Source organism: Myotis lucifugus, unplaced genomic scaffold (assembly GCF_000147115.1).
Source record: "Myotis lucifugus unplaced genomic scaffold, Myoluc2.0 scaffold_1209, whole genome shotgun sequence".
Classification (NCBI taxonomy): Eukaryota; Metazoa; Chordata; class Mammalia; order Chiroptera; family Vespertilionidae; genus Myotis; species Myotis lucifugus.
Genome location: NW_005872257.1, coordinates 31,152 through 44,349, shown reverse-complemented (window position 1 = coordinate 44,349; position 13,198 = coordinate 31,152). Strand labels below are relative to the sequence as shown.

The 13,198-nt window shown below is 49.2% G+C and overlaps 1 protein-coding gene and 1 long non-coding RNA gene across 3 annotated transcripts in view; one reads left to right on the top strand and one right to left on the bottom strand.

Annotated features, from left to right (window-relative positions):
• The first annotated feature begins 381 nt into the window (after window positions 1–381).
• Window positions 382–5,661, top strand: LOC106695404. 2 transcript variants are annotated; one of them, XR_002827410.1, is made up of 4 exons: window positions 382–1,046; window positions 1,146–1,223; window positions 1,609–1,769; window positions 4,302–5,661. It is a non-coding gene; the product is annotated as an uncharacterized LOC106695404 (long non-coding RNA). The 2 variants fall into 2 exon arrangements; XR_001346494.2 differs by having other exon boundaries at window positions 382–1,223.
• Window positions 5,662–7,525: 1,864 nt separating this feature from the next.
• LOC106695403 (HEAT repeat-containing protein 3-like) overlaps window positions 7,526–13,198 on the bottom strand; it is a 6,549-nt gene continuing 876 nt past the window's right edge. Inside the window, exons 2-4 of the mRNA XM_014449478.1 lie at window positions 13,106–13,193; window positions 12,134–12,310; window positions 7,526–8,212 (exon numbers count right to left, since the gene is read on the bottom strand). Of these exons, the coding sequence (XP_014304964.1) occupies window positions 8,090–8,212; window positions 12,134–12,310; window positions 13,106–13,193 (388 nt within the window). The 3' untranslated portion in view covers window positions 7,526–8,089. The remainder of the gene's footprint in view (window positions 8,213–12,133; window positions 12,311–13,105; window positions 13,194–13,198) is intronic.

Here is a 13,198-nt window from a genome sequence, read left to right as displayed (position 1 = left end):
ACACCGCCACTAGGGACCATCACCACACAGCCTTCCCGATATACTTGGTGTCCCGCCCCCTCCCGAGGCCCCGGCTTCGGAGACACTAGCATAGAGAGGAAGTGTCCGCCCCCGCGCACCTCCTCTTGGCGGCCCTCGGCTGGTGCTGCGTTGGTGCCCCGCGCCACCGCCCCGAGCGCCCCGCGCCCGACCAGCCGCGCCCTGGCCCGGGCGGAGGGCCCCCAGCCCCCTTGCGCGGCTGCACGTGCAGGATCGTTGCGTGTGTTCGCCGTGGGCCCAAAACCCACCCTGCGCGGCCACGCACGCGGGTGCCCAGGCGCGGAGGCGGACATGCGCTGCTGGGCTGTCAGGACACCTCGCCCGCCCCGAGGTGCACCGCCCTCTTGCAAAGGCCTTGGTTCAGAATGAACAGAAAGCCCCAGACCTTTCAGACGCACGTGGGGACCAGATACTGTTGGCATCGGTAGAGATTTCCCACGGGGTGGTGATTTGCATACCTTCCCGATCCCTCTGGCTAAGACAGGGACAGGGAATGTGAAGCATTTCAAATCATCAGGAGAAAAAAAAGGAGATGGGCACATCTCCGGTGTGGCTCTAAGGTGGGTCCCAAGTCCACAAGTCCCAGCACCAGATGTGGGCCTTCTGTGTGGGGAGCTCCAGATTCTGGAAAGTATTTTTGGCAAATGATGAAAAAACCATCAAATAAGGAAGCATTGCTCTCCCTTCTTTCTTGCTGAGAGAATAACGTGGCTGTAAATACGGAAAACCTACAGAACCTATAGAATTTTGGCCCCTTGGGGGTGTCCGGAGAATCACCTCGCCTGGAAAAGGAGGAGTGTTTTCATGCTATTCACCCTGACAAGCGAAACAAAAATAAAGCATTGCATAGAGATGGGTTTCTTTTGAGGACTTCAAGTTTGTTTTAAAAATTCGAAAGGGAAAAATAGAAACCTGAACAAAGTAAACATGAAAAAGCTCCCGCCATCTAGAAACCACCACCATGAAGACTGTGACACAGTCTTCCAGAAACCTCTCCAGGCGCACGTGTACGTCAAGGGACCAAAAATCCGAGAGGCTTTTTCCGTTTTCACTGACCTGACTTTAAATGTGACCCAGGCTTTTAAAATCTTTTTCCAAATGCCCAGGAACACATTGAATGCCGCTGATATCTAAGACCCACCCCCAAAACAGTATCCTCGTGGCAGCCCAGGCCAGAAACGAAGGTAAGTTGTACTGAGTGCTCATTTCCAAAGGCAAACCTTAAGAACGGCCCTAACCGGTTTGGCTCAGTGGATAGAGCGTCGGCCTGCGGACTGAAGGGTCCCAGGTTCGATTCCGGTCAAGGGCATGTACCTTGGTTTCCGGCACATCCCCAGTGGGGGGTGTGCAGGAGGCAGCTGATGGATGTTTCTCTCTCATCGATGTTTCTAACTCTCTATCCTTCTCCCTTCCTCTCTGTAAAAAAAATCAGTAAAATATATTTTTTAAAAAAACACCTTAAGAACGACTGCAGCATTGGCAAAACAACCAAATGAGCTCAGAGATGTAAAAGTACTTCCCACGGTGTGGGCTGGACGGTGAGACGGCCCTGTTCTTGTTCACCTGCAGGGAATGCTGACCTGTTAGCCTGGTAACACACTCACGTTTCAGCGCATTCACTCAGGACATCCATGCACAACGGAGCTAATTGCTGCAGAGGAGATAAGTGAGCAACCAGGGCCTTTGGCTGCCTGCCATGAATTTGCTGTCTGGTTACGGAGGCAAAGGTGGTAAGTATTTAAAGTCACATGGCAATTTGTTCAGTTAATTCAACAACTATGTCTCGAGCAGAGATTCTGTACCAGAATACGGTGATACAGCAGTGACCTGTACTGGCGAAGTTCCCGCCTTCATGGACCTCACATTCCAGCGGTAAGGCAAGCGTGTCAGGTCAGACCGTGGTTGAGTGCTACCAAGAAAAAGAAAGTAGGCGAAAGGGATAGTGACTGGGCTATTTTTAGATGGGCTGGTCAGGGAGGGCTGCTCTGAGGAAGTGGTATTTGAGCAGGGACTTAAGTGAGGCAGTGGGTCATGTCCGTCTAGGGAACGATCCGTCAGGACCCAGGAACGAGCCAGTGCAAAGGCCCTGGGGCAGGAATATCCTTTGTGGACCAGATGATGAGGCCGTGTCATTGAGTGTGGGATGTGGTGCCATGATTTAGAACCATAAAGTATCTCTTGTGGAGGTTTCCTCAAAACCCATCCAGTCTCAAGTCAAACAGTAGGGAACTTTACACACAAAAATGGGTTCACTTTCTCCGACAAATCCGCAGTGTCTGTCTCCGAGTAACCGGCTGCATCCGAAGGACAGACTAATTTCAGTCGTACATTTTGATGACTCAACCTTTTCATTTTGCTTTTTAGAACAAGAGAGTAGCCATTATAGTCTTCAAAACTCTCTGCATTATATTGATGAGCAAAAACAACACAGCTGTCACACACCCAGACATTTTCATGCACTCAGGGGATGGAGGGGGCCCCTCAGCCTGGCCTGCGCCCTCTTGCAGTCTGGAGAGCCCTCGGGGGGATGTCCGACTGACGGCTTAGGCCTGCTCCCCGCTTAGCATCCTTAGTGCTGCGCTTGCCAGCTGTGAGCCCGGCTTCTGGCTGAGCGGTGCTCCCCCTGTGGGAACGCACTGACCACCAGGGGGTGCAGCTCCTGCGTTGAGCGTCTGCCCCCTGGTGGTCAGTGCACATCATAGTGACCGGTCGGTTGGCCGGTTGGTCAAATTGCATATTAGCCTTTTATTATATAGGATGTCCTGTTCATTCTCAGGATTCTTGGTCTTAGGGAAGAACATGCTGAGGTGTTGGTCTCAACTTGAAAGATTTACGGCAACACCAAGGTTCTGCAGGTCAAAAACAGAGCCGGGAAATGAGAAGAAAGCAAATTACCAAAGAATCCAGCAGATTTAAATAGGATTTTTATTGGCGTATTAACTCGCACGAAACAGGAGGGGCACAGCCCGTGCACTATTACGGGGTGTGATTGGTGACTGGCCTTGGAATGAAGGCAGGGGCGGTGTACCACTGTATTCCCGCCCTCCGCCCGAGCGAACCAGCCGGGGGCTGATAGGCACACAGTAGGGTTACTAGTACCTCCGGGGCTCAGCTTATGAAGCACTCCTCCCAGGCATTAGTAACCTGAGGCTTAGGCCCCATTTACGAACTTTCCCTCTTTTGCACACAATATCTACATTATTATGTTGTGGGTTTTCTCTCCTCCTTCATGAAGGGACAACAAAGCAGACTCTGAGTAGGGAGATCTTTTTCAATGAGATGGCAGAGTGACAGGCAGTGGGAAGGACAGTCCCAACTTCTCCCGGCGCTGTTTTTAGAAACACGTTGCTCAATGGTGTGCCATTCTGGGATCTCTGGAGTGCGTGTGTGCGTGCGTGAGTGCGTGCGTGTGCACGTGGGTGTATAACAACTTTATAGTATAACGATACACTGTAAAATTTGTTCGTTTTAAGTGTGAACTTTTTTTTAGTAAAGTCAGGAGTTGTGCAGCCATCACCACCATCCAATTTTGGAATATTTTCTATCAAACCCCCCCCCCCCGCCCAAATCTCTAGGGCTCATTGGCAGTCAATCCCTTTTCCCAACCCCCGCCCTGGGCAACTACTAACCTTCTCTCTGCCTCTAGAGACTTGGCTTCGCGGGTAACCTCTGATTTGAGTGGTGTTTCCATAGAGGTTGACCTTGTGGCTGTAAAGCCCCCACAGAGAATTGCTTGCCTCGCCTGCTGACGGTGGGAAAGAGACACAACTGTTCAAGTTTCCGCCAGGCTATTAAGGCAGCTCTTTCTTTTTTCTTTTTAATATTTAATAAAAAATATTTCCTCCTTTTATTTATTTGCATATTTGAGAGAGAGAGAAAGGGAGAGAGAAACATCACTGATGAGAGAGAATCCTCCACCGGCTGCCTCCTGCACGCCCCACACTGGGGATCGAGCCTGCAACCCGGGCCTGTGCCCTGACCAGGTTCATAGGTCGATGCTCAACCACGGAGCCACGCCGGCCGGGCCCCTTTGGGCATCTTGATGGTCAGCTTTGGCTCTCACCTGCAGCACCCCGTGTTTCTCCGTCTGTGCCCCGCGGTCGGTTGGCCCCACGGAATGAAGCTCCATGACAGCAGGGGCCCGGTGGGGGGCAGACTGACTCTGAGATGATTCCCCCATGATCCCCAGTTTCCAGGGTTCCCCTCTTTGTGTAATCACTCCCCATCCCTGAGGGTGTGACCTACGACCTGTCTCTAACCAGCAGAACGTGGCGAAGGGATGGATGCCATGGCCCTGCTGATGTGACCTAACAGCGGACTGGCCTCCAGGAGCTGACCTCTGACCCAGCAAGCAGGCGGGTGCCTCCCACCGCGGGGCTGAGCCGGAAGCACATGCTCCTCCTGCCGGGCCTCCTGGGGAGAACGCAGCCCAGGGAGAATGCAGCCCGAGCAGAGCCATCCATGCCCAGGCGCCTGACCCTGGGACTGACAGCCACTACACGCCTGTCCTTCCAGCTGCCGAACTCGTGGTCACCTGTTACTCAGCAACAGCAAAGGAGCGCCTTTGCTTGGTCCCCTGCTCTCTCCTCAGTCGTCAGGACAGGACCCAGCGCGCAGTAGGTGCCCAGGAATGACCTGGTGGGTGAACACATTGCCCTGGAAAAGCAGAGCCACCGAGTGGACAGCGGAGCCAGACCCGCCCCGCCTGTGCGGTCTGCGTGTGCACGTGCGTCACGGGAGGGTGCACTTGAACTTGCCTGCCGCACAGGCTTTCAGACGTGCGAGAGCCAGGCCACGGGGCCTTCGCTTTTCTAAGGTAACGTGCCAGCCGAAGGGTCCAAGCTTTCCCCTTACTATTACTGTGCATCTGACCTAAAAGGCATCTCATTCAAGAAAATGTTGAGTAAGTGACAGAGTTAGGCTGGAGTCTTGGGGTGGTCTAATAACAGGCTTTGAAAAGTGCAGCCAAAATAATGGAGCAGAAGTCTGCAGGCTGGGGACACACGGAGAGAACCCATTCCATTGCGAGGAAGACTGAGTCAGAGGGCAGCATGGAGCTCTGAGAGGCCCCTCCGGGAGCCACGAGCAAGCTGCCGGGTCACCACTCGCGAGAGATGGAACCGTGTCACGCTTGTAACCCCTGACCTGTTCTGAAACTAGCCTAGGTCCCCCGGGTACCCTGGGTGCCTCTCCTAGGGCTCGAGAGAATGTCGGAGGCACCGATATTCTCTCCCAGTAACTAGTGAGGGACGATGGCCACAGCAACACATGGTGGGTGACCTTTGTTCAGAGTTCCAAAACGGCACCTGAAAACACACGACCATAACGAATATTTGGCGATGAATCAACACCGGAGAACGGCTGGCTGCAGAGGGTGTTATATCGCCTGCCGACCTCCTTACGATAAATCATAAGTAGTTTTGTGTGAGCGCATCTGTGTGCGACGTTTCCATCTCTCACAGGTGACGGGAAAGCCATATCAGCTTGATTGTTCCAGCTACTCAAGCCGCCCGTCTCGCCAATGTGGCTACAAGGTCATGACTTTGAATCCTATGAAGGTCAAAAGCTGTACTTGGCCTCTTGGCCAACATCACATGCTTCCCAAGAAACATGAATACTTAACCAGTGTCCTTGTCCATTCATTCATTTGTTCATTCATTCATTCATTCGTTCTACCAATGCTGAACATGGGCACACAGAGACAAGTCGGGGGCCGTGCTCACAGCCCTGTGGTCCTCCGGGGTGTGGTGTGTTTTCGCTCAGTATGTGTCGTCGTAGCCAAATCCTTGTTCAGTTGGCGGGAATGCCAGCCCTGGAGGACAGGTATGAAGGAGGCAGCAAACGGGGCGCTGCAGGGACGTGGCCGGGTGACCCATCCTCGGGCTGCCGAGTGGTGAGGAGGAGGAGCAAAGAGGGACTGGGAAGAATCTAGCTCCACATCTGTCAAGGACAAAGCCTGCCCATCCCTCCCTCCCCACCTCTAACTGGCCGGCCGTGGACCCGGGTCATCCCCAGTTCTGTTCGGAAGTCGTTCAAATCCGCTTCCCCTGTGCTCAGGCCGCTGAAAACATTTCACTCCGGGGGTGCTTAGTTCGTCACTAATGCTACAGACCCTCTAGTTCATTTCCCCAATCCCTGCGGCTCCAATCTCTCACCTCACAGGTAAGAGGCCCCCAAACAATGTCCGCTCACCTTGATTTCTTTACACCCATTTCAACCCATGAAAGATGAAAGGAGCAAGAGGACACGAGAGGGCATGAGGACGTTACTTGAACCGTCCCTGTGGAGTGGACGTGCCTTCACGTCACGCATACCACCTCGTGGGCTGCCAGGAGTGGGGGGGGAGGGTAAAACATTCACTTCTTAGCCCGGCCGGCGTGGCTTAGTGGTTGTGCTTTGACCTATGAACCAGGAGGTCGAGGTTCGATTCCCAGTCAGGGCACATGCCCGGGTTGTGGGCTCGATCCACAGTATGGGGGGTGCAGGAGGCGGCCAATAGATCAGTGATGGGTGTAAAGAAATCAAGGTGAGCAGACATTGTTTAAATATATAAAATAAATATCAAAAATATAAATCTTTGTTTCACTATGGTTGCAAATATCAAAACATTTCTATATGTGACACGGCACCAGAGTTAAGTTAGGGTTTTTCAAAATGCTGACACGCCGAGCTCAAAAGGTTCGCCATCAATGGTATAGAGCAAGATCTTAAGTACAGTCTCTTTGACAAGGGACACTGTTTATCTTAATTAGGGCAGTAATTGGGTTTAACTGTCCTTTGTCTCAGGGCCTGTTAGATGTCCTCTGTGAGACAGACACACCAATGTTCTTGTTGTTGAGCTCAGTCTATCTCAAAAGGATAAAAAGCCCTGGCCGGTGTGGCTCAGTGGATAGAGCGTCGGTCTGCGGACTAAAGGGTCCCAGGTTCAATTCCGGTCAAGCGCACATGCCCCGGTTGTGGGCTCGGTTCCCAGTAGAGGGCGTGCAGGAGGCAGCCGACCAGTGATTCTCTCTCATCATTGATGTTTCTCTCTCCCTCTCTCTCTCTGTTCCTCTCTGAAATCAATAAAAATTTATTTTTTAAAAAAAGGATATAAGTATTCTTCTGATGACACTACTATCCTTAAATAAAATATAATGCAATTGATACTAATTATCCCAAATTTAAGATATTGTTTGATGGTTTATTTAAAAGATAACTATTGCCCTGACCGGTGTGGCTCAGTGGATAGAGCATGGATTTGGGAAGAAATACCATCTTCCCATCCATGAACATGGTATACTTCTCCCTTCATTCAGGTTTACTCTCTTCAACAATGTTTTGTAGTTAGCGATGTCTCATGGACACTGAGAGTCATGCTGGAGGTCCCTGCTTAAGTCTGGTTTTTAATACCTCACACATATTCACAGCAATGCCCATTAGCAAGCAAATGCCCAGAAACAGGACTATCTGGTATTTTTTGAAAAGATTTTATAAGACACAAAGCTTTTGATTAAAAAGTTATTTATTAAAAATATTTTCCTCCAATTCTGATGACATATCAAATTAAACAAGATTACAAAGCAATAATTGATCTGATCTGTTTATATAGAGGGTGATAATGACCTCATTAGCTCTTTCGTACATTCGACTAAATAGTGGAATACAAATTCAATTCATTCACTTCACAAAAGGTAAACATAATTGATATACTTCATACCAAAAATCTTTCATAAAGCTTGTCTTCAAATTGTTAAAAATTCAGCTAGTATAAAAGGATACTGACTTAAAAGAGCATCCACATCAAGTCAAGTTTCTGCGCTGCTCACAGAGCACCACGAGGCTCCTCCCAGCTCCCAGCCTTCCCGCGTCCCGTGTCCGGTGACTGAGGCGGAGAGAGCACGGGAAACGCCACCCCAATCCCAGAGCTCAGGAAGGAAGGGTTTCTGGCAGGCTTCGAAGTTCTGAGAACTTACACACAGATACAGACACCGAATAACGGAAATGCACACGCACCAGGGAACCTGTAGAGTTGAACACTTTGGGACGAGAACTGCTCTCTTTCAACAGGTCAAGCAGCCAGTCTTTTCTCAACAGTCTCTTGATAAGCGACGAACCTCCTCAAGTTCGTCTTCACGTTGTTGAGAACGCACAGCTGATCTGGACTGTATTTTCCTTTCCCTTCTTTTCGGACCTGCCAAAAGAAAACCATATACGAACTGGTGTCAATTACTAATTCCTTTACATCAAGAAAGCATTTCGTTTTGGGTGTATTTATTTTCAGAACGAGCCAGCTGCTGGAATTGGTGAAACATGTTCACTTTTAGAAAAAATTTTTATTGTTGAGATTATTACAGATGTCTCTCTTCTCCCTCCCCCCCCCATTGGCCTCCCCCATCTATCCAGTTCTCACCCTGCCGCAGACCTGCAATCCTATTGTCTGTGTCCATAGGTCATGCATATGTGCATATAAGATCTTTGTATAATACCTTCCTGCCCCCCACCCCCTTCCGTCTGAGAATCATCAGTCTTCCATTTTCATGCCTCTGATTCTATTTTATTCACCAGTTTATTCTGATCATTAGATTTCTTATTCGTTTATTTTGATTTTTAGATTCAATTGTTGATAGGTATGTATTTGTTGGCATTTTGTTCTTTTTTTTTTTTCCTTTTTCTTTTTCTTCTTCTTCCTCTTCTTAAATACCCTTCAACATTTCATATAATACTGGTTTGGTGGTGATGGACTTTAACTTTTTCTTGTCTGTGAAGCTCTTTATCTTAACTTCAATTCTAAATGATAGCTTTGCTGGGTAGAGTATTCTTGGTTGTAGGTTCTTGCTATTCATCACTTTGAATATTTCTTGCTACTCCCTTCTGGCCTGCATAGTTTCTGTTGAGAAATCAGCTGATAGTCATATGGTCATTCCTTTGTAGGTAACTAACTGCTTTTCTCTTGCTGCTTTTAAGATTCTCTCTTTGTCTTTTGCTCTTGGCATTTTAATTATGATGTGTCTTGGTGTGGGCCTCTTTGGGTTCCTCTTGTTTGGGGTTCTCTGCGCTTCCTGGACTTGTAAGTCTATTTCTTTCACCAGGCAGGGGAAGTTTTCTCATTATTTCTTCAAATAGGTTTTCAATATCTTGCTCTCTCTCTTTTTCTGGCACCCCCATAACGCGAATGTCGGTACACTTGAAATTGTCCCAGAGGCTCCTTACACTATCTTCATATTTTTGGATTCTTTTTTTCTTTTTGCTCTTCTGGTTGGGTGTTTTTGCTTCCTCATATTTCAAATCATTGATTTGATTTTCAGAATCCTCTACTCTATTTTTGAATCCCTGTACATTATTCTTTATTTCAGTCAGTGTAGGCTTAATTTCTGACTAGTCCTTTTCCATTTTTTTGGAGGTTTCTAGAAGGTTCTTGAGTAATTTTATAACCATGGTTTTGAACTCTATATCCAGTAGCTTGCTTTCTTCCATTTCTTTCATTTGTGACATGTTTCTTTGTCTCCACATTTTGGCTGCTTCCTGTGTTTATTTTTATGTATTGGGTAGAGCTGCTACATCTCCTTGAGTTGGTAGAGTAGCCTTGTTTATTAGGTATTCTATAGGGCAAGGTGGCTCAGCCCCCTGTCATCAGAGCTGGGAGCTCTAGGTGCACCCCTTTGTGGGCTGTGAGCACTGTTTTGTTGTAATTGAGACTTGATGGCTGTTGGTGTCACTGGGAGGAATTGACCTCCAGAACAATTGGCTGTGAAGACCAGCTGCAACTACAGTGGGAGAGCTGCTGTGCAGGAGACACCTCTATGGAGCAGGACTTGCTTCTGTGGGGCTTTGGTGCTCACTGAGTCTGCCCCTTGAGTGTGTCACTTATGGATGTGAAGAGTTGTAATCTGGTTTGGTCTCACACTGACCAATGGGTACACTGGCTCTTGGGTCTCCAGAGAAGTGCAAAGTCAGCCACTGCCTGGGGCCACCCAGCAGAAGCTACGAGAGATCTTCAAATTCCTCCTTTGTATTGGGTTTGGAAGTGCCCAGATGAGGCCCAGCTGTGAAGCAAGGCAGGCTGGTACTGGTGCCGGGTCTTGGGCCTTTTATTGATAGGTTTGGGGCTTCCTGACCCAGCTGTAGCTTGGGTGGGGTTGTAAATTAGGTGGGACCAGGCCTTAGGGAATCACCAGGACGGAACAAATAGAAATGGCTGCCAGTCAGCCCTGTGACCGGGAGATCCCAGCATAGGAACAATGATCCCTGTGAGCACCTCCGTCTGGGAGAAAGCCGCCCCCCGAGTTCCTGCCCTGATACCAGACAATCCAGTTCCTCCTTGTATGTGTCTGTGTTCCCCAGAACCTCGCCCTGATGCTGGAGCTCAGAGGGAAGCCGGACCTTGTAAGTTCAGTTCGTGGTGCCACCTTTAAAGAGGAACAGCTGGATCTCTAGCAGCCTGTGTGTTACCAAGCCCCGGTCCCCACTGGTTTTTACAGCCCGTAGTTCTTACTGCCCGTAGGGACTTCTTTTCCCAGCTCTGGGAGTCTGGGCTGGGGGTCTGGTGTGGGGCTGGGACCCCTTGCTCCTCCGGGGAACTCCGCAGAGATGATCTTCCTCCAGATTAAAAAAGCGGCCCACGTGGGTGTCAGACCAGCCTGTTCCGCGCCTCTGCACCTCCTACCAGTCTCAGTGCTTTCTTCTTTACCTCTAGTTGTAGGACTTCCATTCCGCCAGCTTTCCAGCGGTTCTGGATGATGGTTGTTGGGTATTTTCGTTGTAATTTTGATGTGGTTGTGGAAGGTGATGAGTACAGGCATTTACCTACGCCGCCATCTTATTGTCAAGTCGCCGGAGTCAACATTTTCACTTTCAAAGTAAATGGAGTAACAGCACATGAGCCATAAAAATAAATTAAGATCATACACCTTTTAATTTAATTAAATTTACTGCAATGACATTAACATTATATAAAAACAAACCGCTGTTAATGTTCCTAAACCGACACCTACTACAGATGTGACAATGGCAGAAGATGGGCACAGCCTGGGTTTATAGTTTCTTTTCTTCTGGAAAAGAAAACTTTTTGTTTTTTAGTTGATTTCAGAGAGGAATGGAGAGGGAGAGATAGAGATGAGAGAGAATCATCTCACCTGCCTCTTGCATGCCCCCTACTGGGGATCGAGCCTGCACCCTGGGCATGTGCCCTGGCCAGAATCAAACGGTGACCTCCTGGTTTATGGGGTCAATGCTCAACCACTGAGCCACACCGGCTGGGTGAAAACTACTTTATGTCTTAAAATTTTTTCAGGAAATTTAAATTTCTAGCCATACAATCATAACCACCTAAAACTTATCACAGAGTTCTCTCCATGAGGCCTGAAATTCTATTTTAAAAGCTTCTTAGATCAAAGAAATGCATTTTGGAAAACAAAAAAAAGCAGGATAACTTTCCATCAAAACCTCTATTCTCCCCACCAAGATATAAGAGGGAATATTGAATTTAAAATCTAAATACGAAAAACACAAATATTTTTGTTTAAAAAATGACATAATTTAAAAATTAAGATTTAGGTAAGAAGGGAATGGTAAATTTAGACGCATGTGGTTCAAGGCTGTTGTAAAATTCTTGGTGTCACTCCACCTGCCCCCAGAAGAGGTTTGGAAAATTATTTTTTGACTCAAAGGTAGCTGTGATGCTTCAGATGAAAGAATAAATAAAACAGCGAATGAGAGTGGTGCCATTCCCCCACAGAGACCGGCGGCGAGTCTGTCTTTTTCTCAGCGCCCCAAAGGGAAGCATCCATGACTATGACATCACTGTCTGCACTGCAGGACATACCATCAGGGTGAAGATGTGAAGAGCTCTGAGGGCCCCAGACCACCGTGCACCCACATGGGGACATGACTGTGACATCACTGAACTCACAGGAAGGAGAACATCAGCGGCCATTTGGCTCAAGTCCCAGCGGCTGCACGTTCTGGGTGACTGAGCGGGGACTCAGCCCGGGCCGGTGCTCCAGGCAGCACGGAGGTGAGGCGGCTGGGAGGGGCCGCACCGCCCCCCCTCCCCCCCAAGCCCCTTTCCCCGGGACGCTGAGGCGTTAGCATTTCTGACCCAACCACCTCGTACCTTCATCTTGAAGACTGGCTGGAATTCCTTCAGGGCAGATAACAACCGGATCTGCACCGAGGCCCTCTCAGCTTCGCTGCCGTCAGCGAACACATCGAAGAGGGCGTCCAGGGCCTCTCCCACCACCACCAGCGACGGGTCCTTGGTGGCCACCTCCAGCAGGAAGCAACCGATGGTCTGCAGCCGACAGAACGCACCGTCACCCGGCGCTCAGGGCCATTCCCGAGCACCACTTCACGGTGGCAGCGGTTTATGCGCAACGTTTTACATAAAACGCCAGGGGCAAAGGAGAGCTTTTAAAAGACTTAACACATATTTATAAATACACCAAGTAAAATATAAGCAAGATAAATGAAACATAGTAGAGCTTATATTACTAAATAAGATGAAATAAGGTCCACAATGATATATGAAAGATGGATTTAGAAAATTATTAAGTTTTCGTCACCCTCAAAAAGGCTTTCCCCATGGTGTAAAGATGCATAGAAATAGTATCTGTAACAAAAAACCCTGCTTTTTAAAGTGTAAGACAAACACTCACAGGCAATGAAAGAAACTGAACACAACAGTCTCATGTGGCTCCACTGTGCTGCCCTGAGACACCCACCTCACCACAGCCCGCCGACGGCAGCCCTCCCCACCTGCAGACAGCGGGCAGCATGCGGGCCGTAAGCCTCACCCCCGAGGGCGCCCACCTGGTAAACAGGTGCGAGGGGACAGGCTGAGCGCCAAACTGGCTCCACTGTAAGCAGCAGGGCGACCGCGGGACAGGCTGCTCACTGCTCGGGCCTGTTTTCCAGGAACCCTTCAGGCAGCGTTTCTACTTCACACCCCGCACGACAGGGTGCGTTTCACTAATACCCTCCAGGAAGCAGTTTAATGTGATCTCGTCTCACGATGTCCGGTGAAGTTTTGAAACCCCACCCCCACCTCTAATCACTGAGCAGTTCAGGTCGGAAGCCACTGTGTTACCTTGAGAGTTTCAAGTGCACCATCTTCTTTGGCGAGGACGCTGCCGGTGATTCCCAAAATGCTCACCACGTTCACTCTCACCCCGACGCTGCC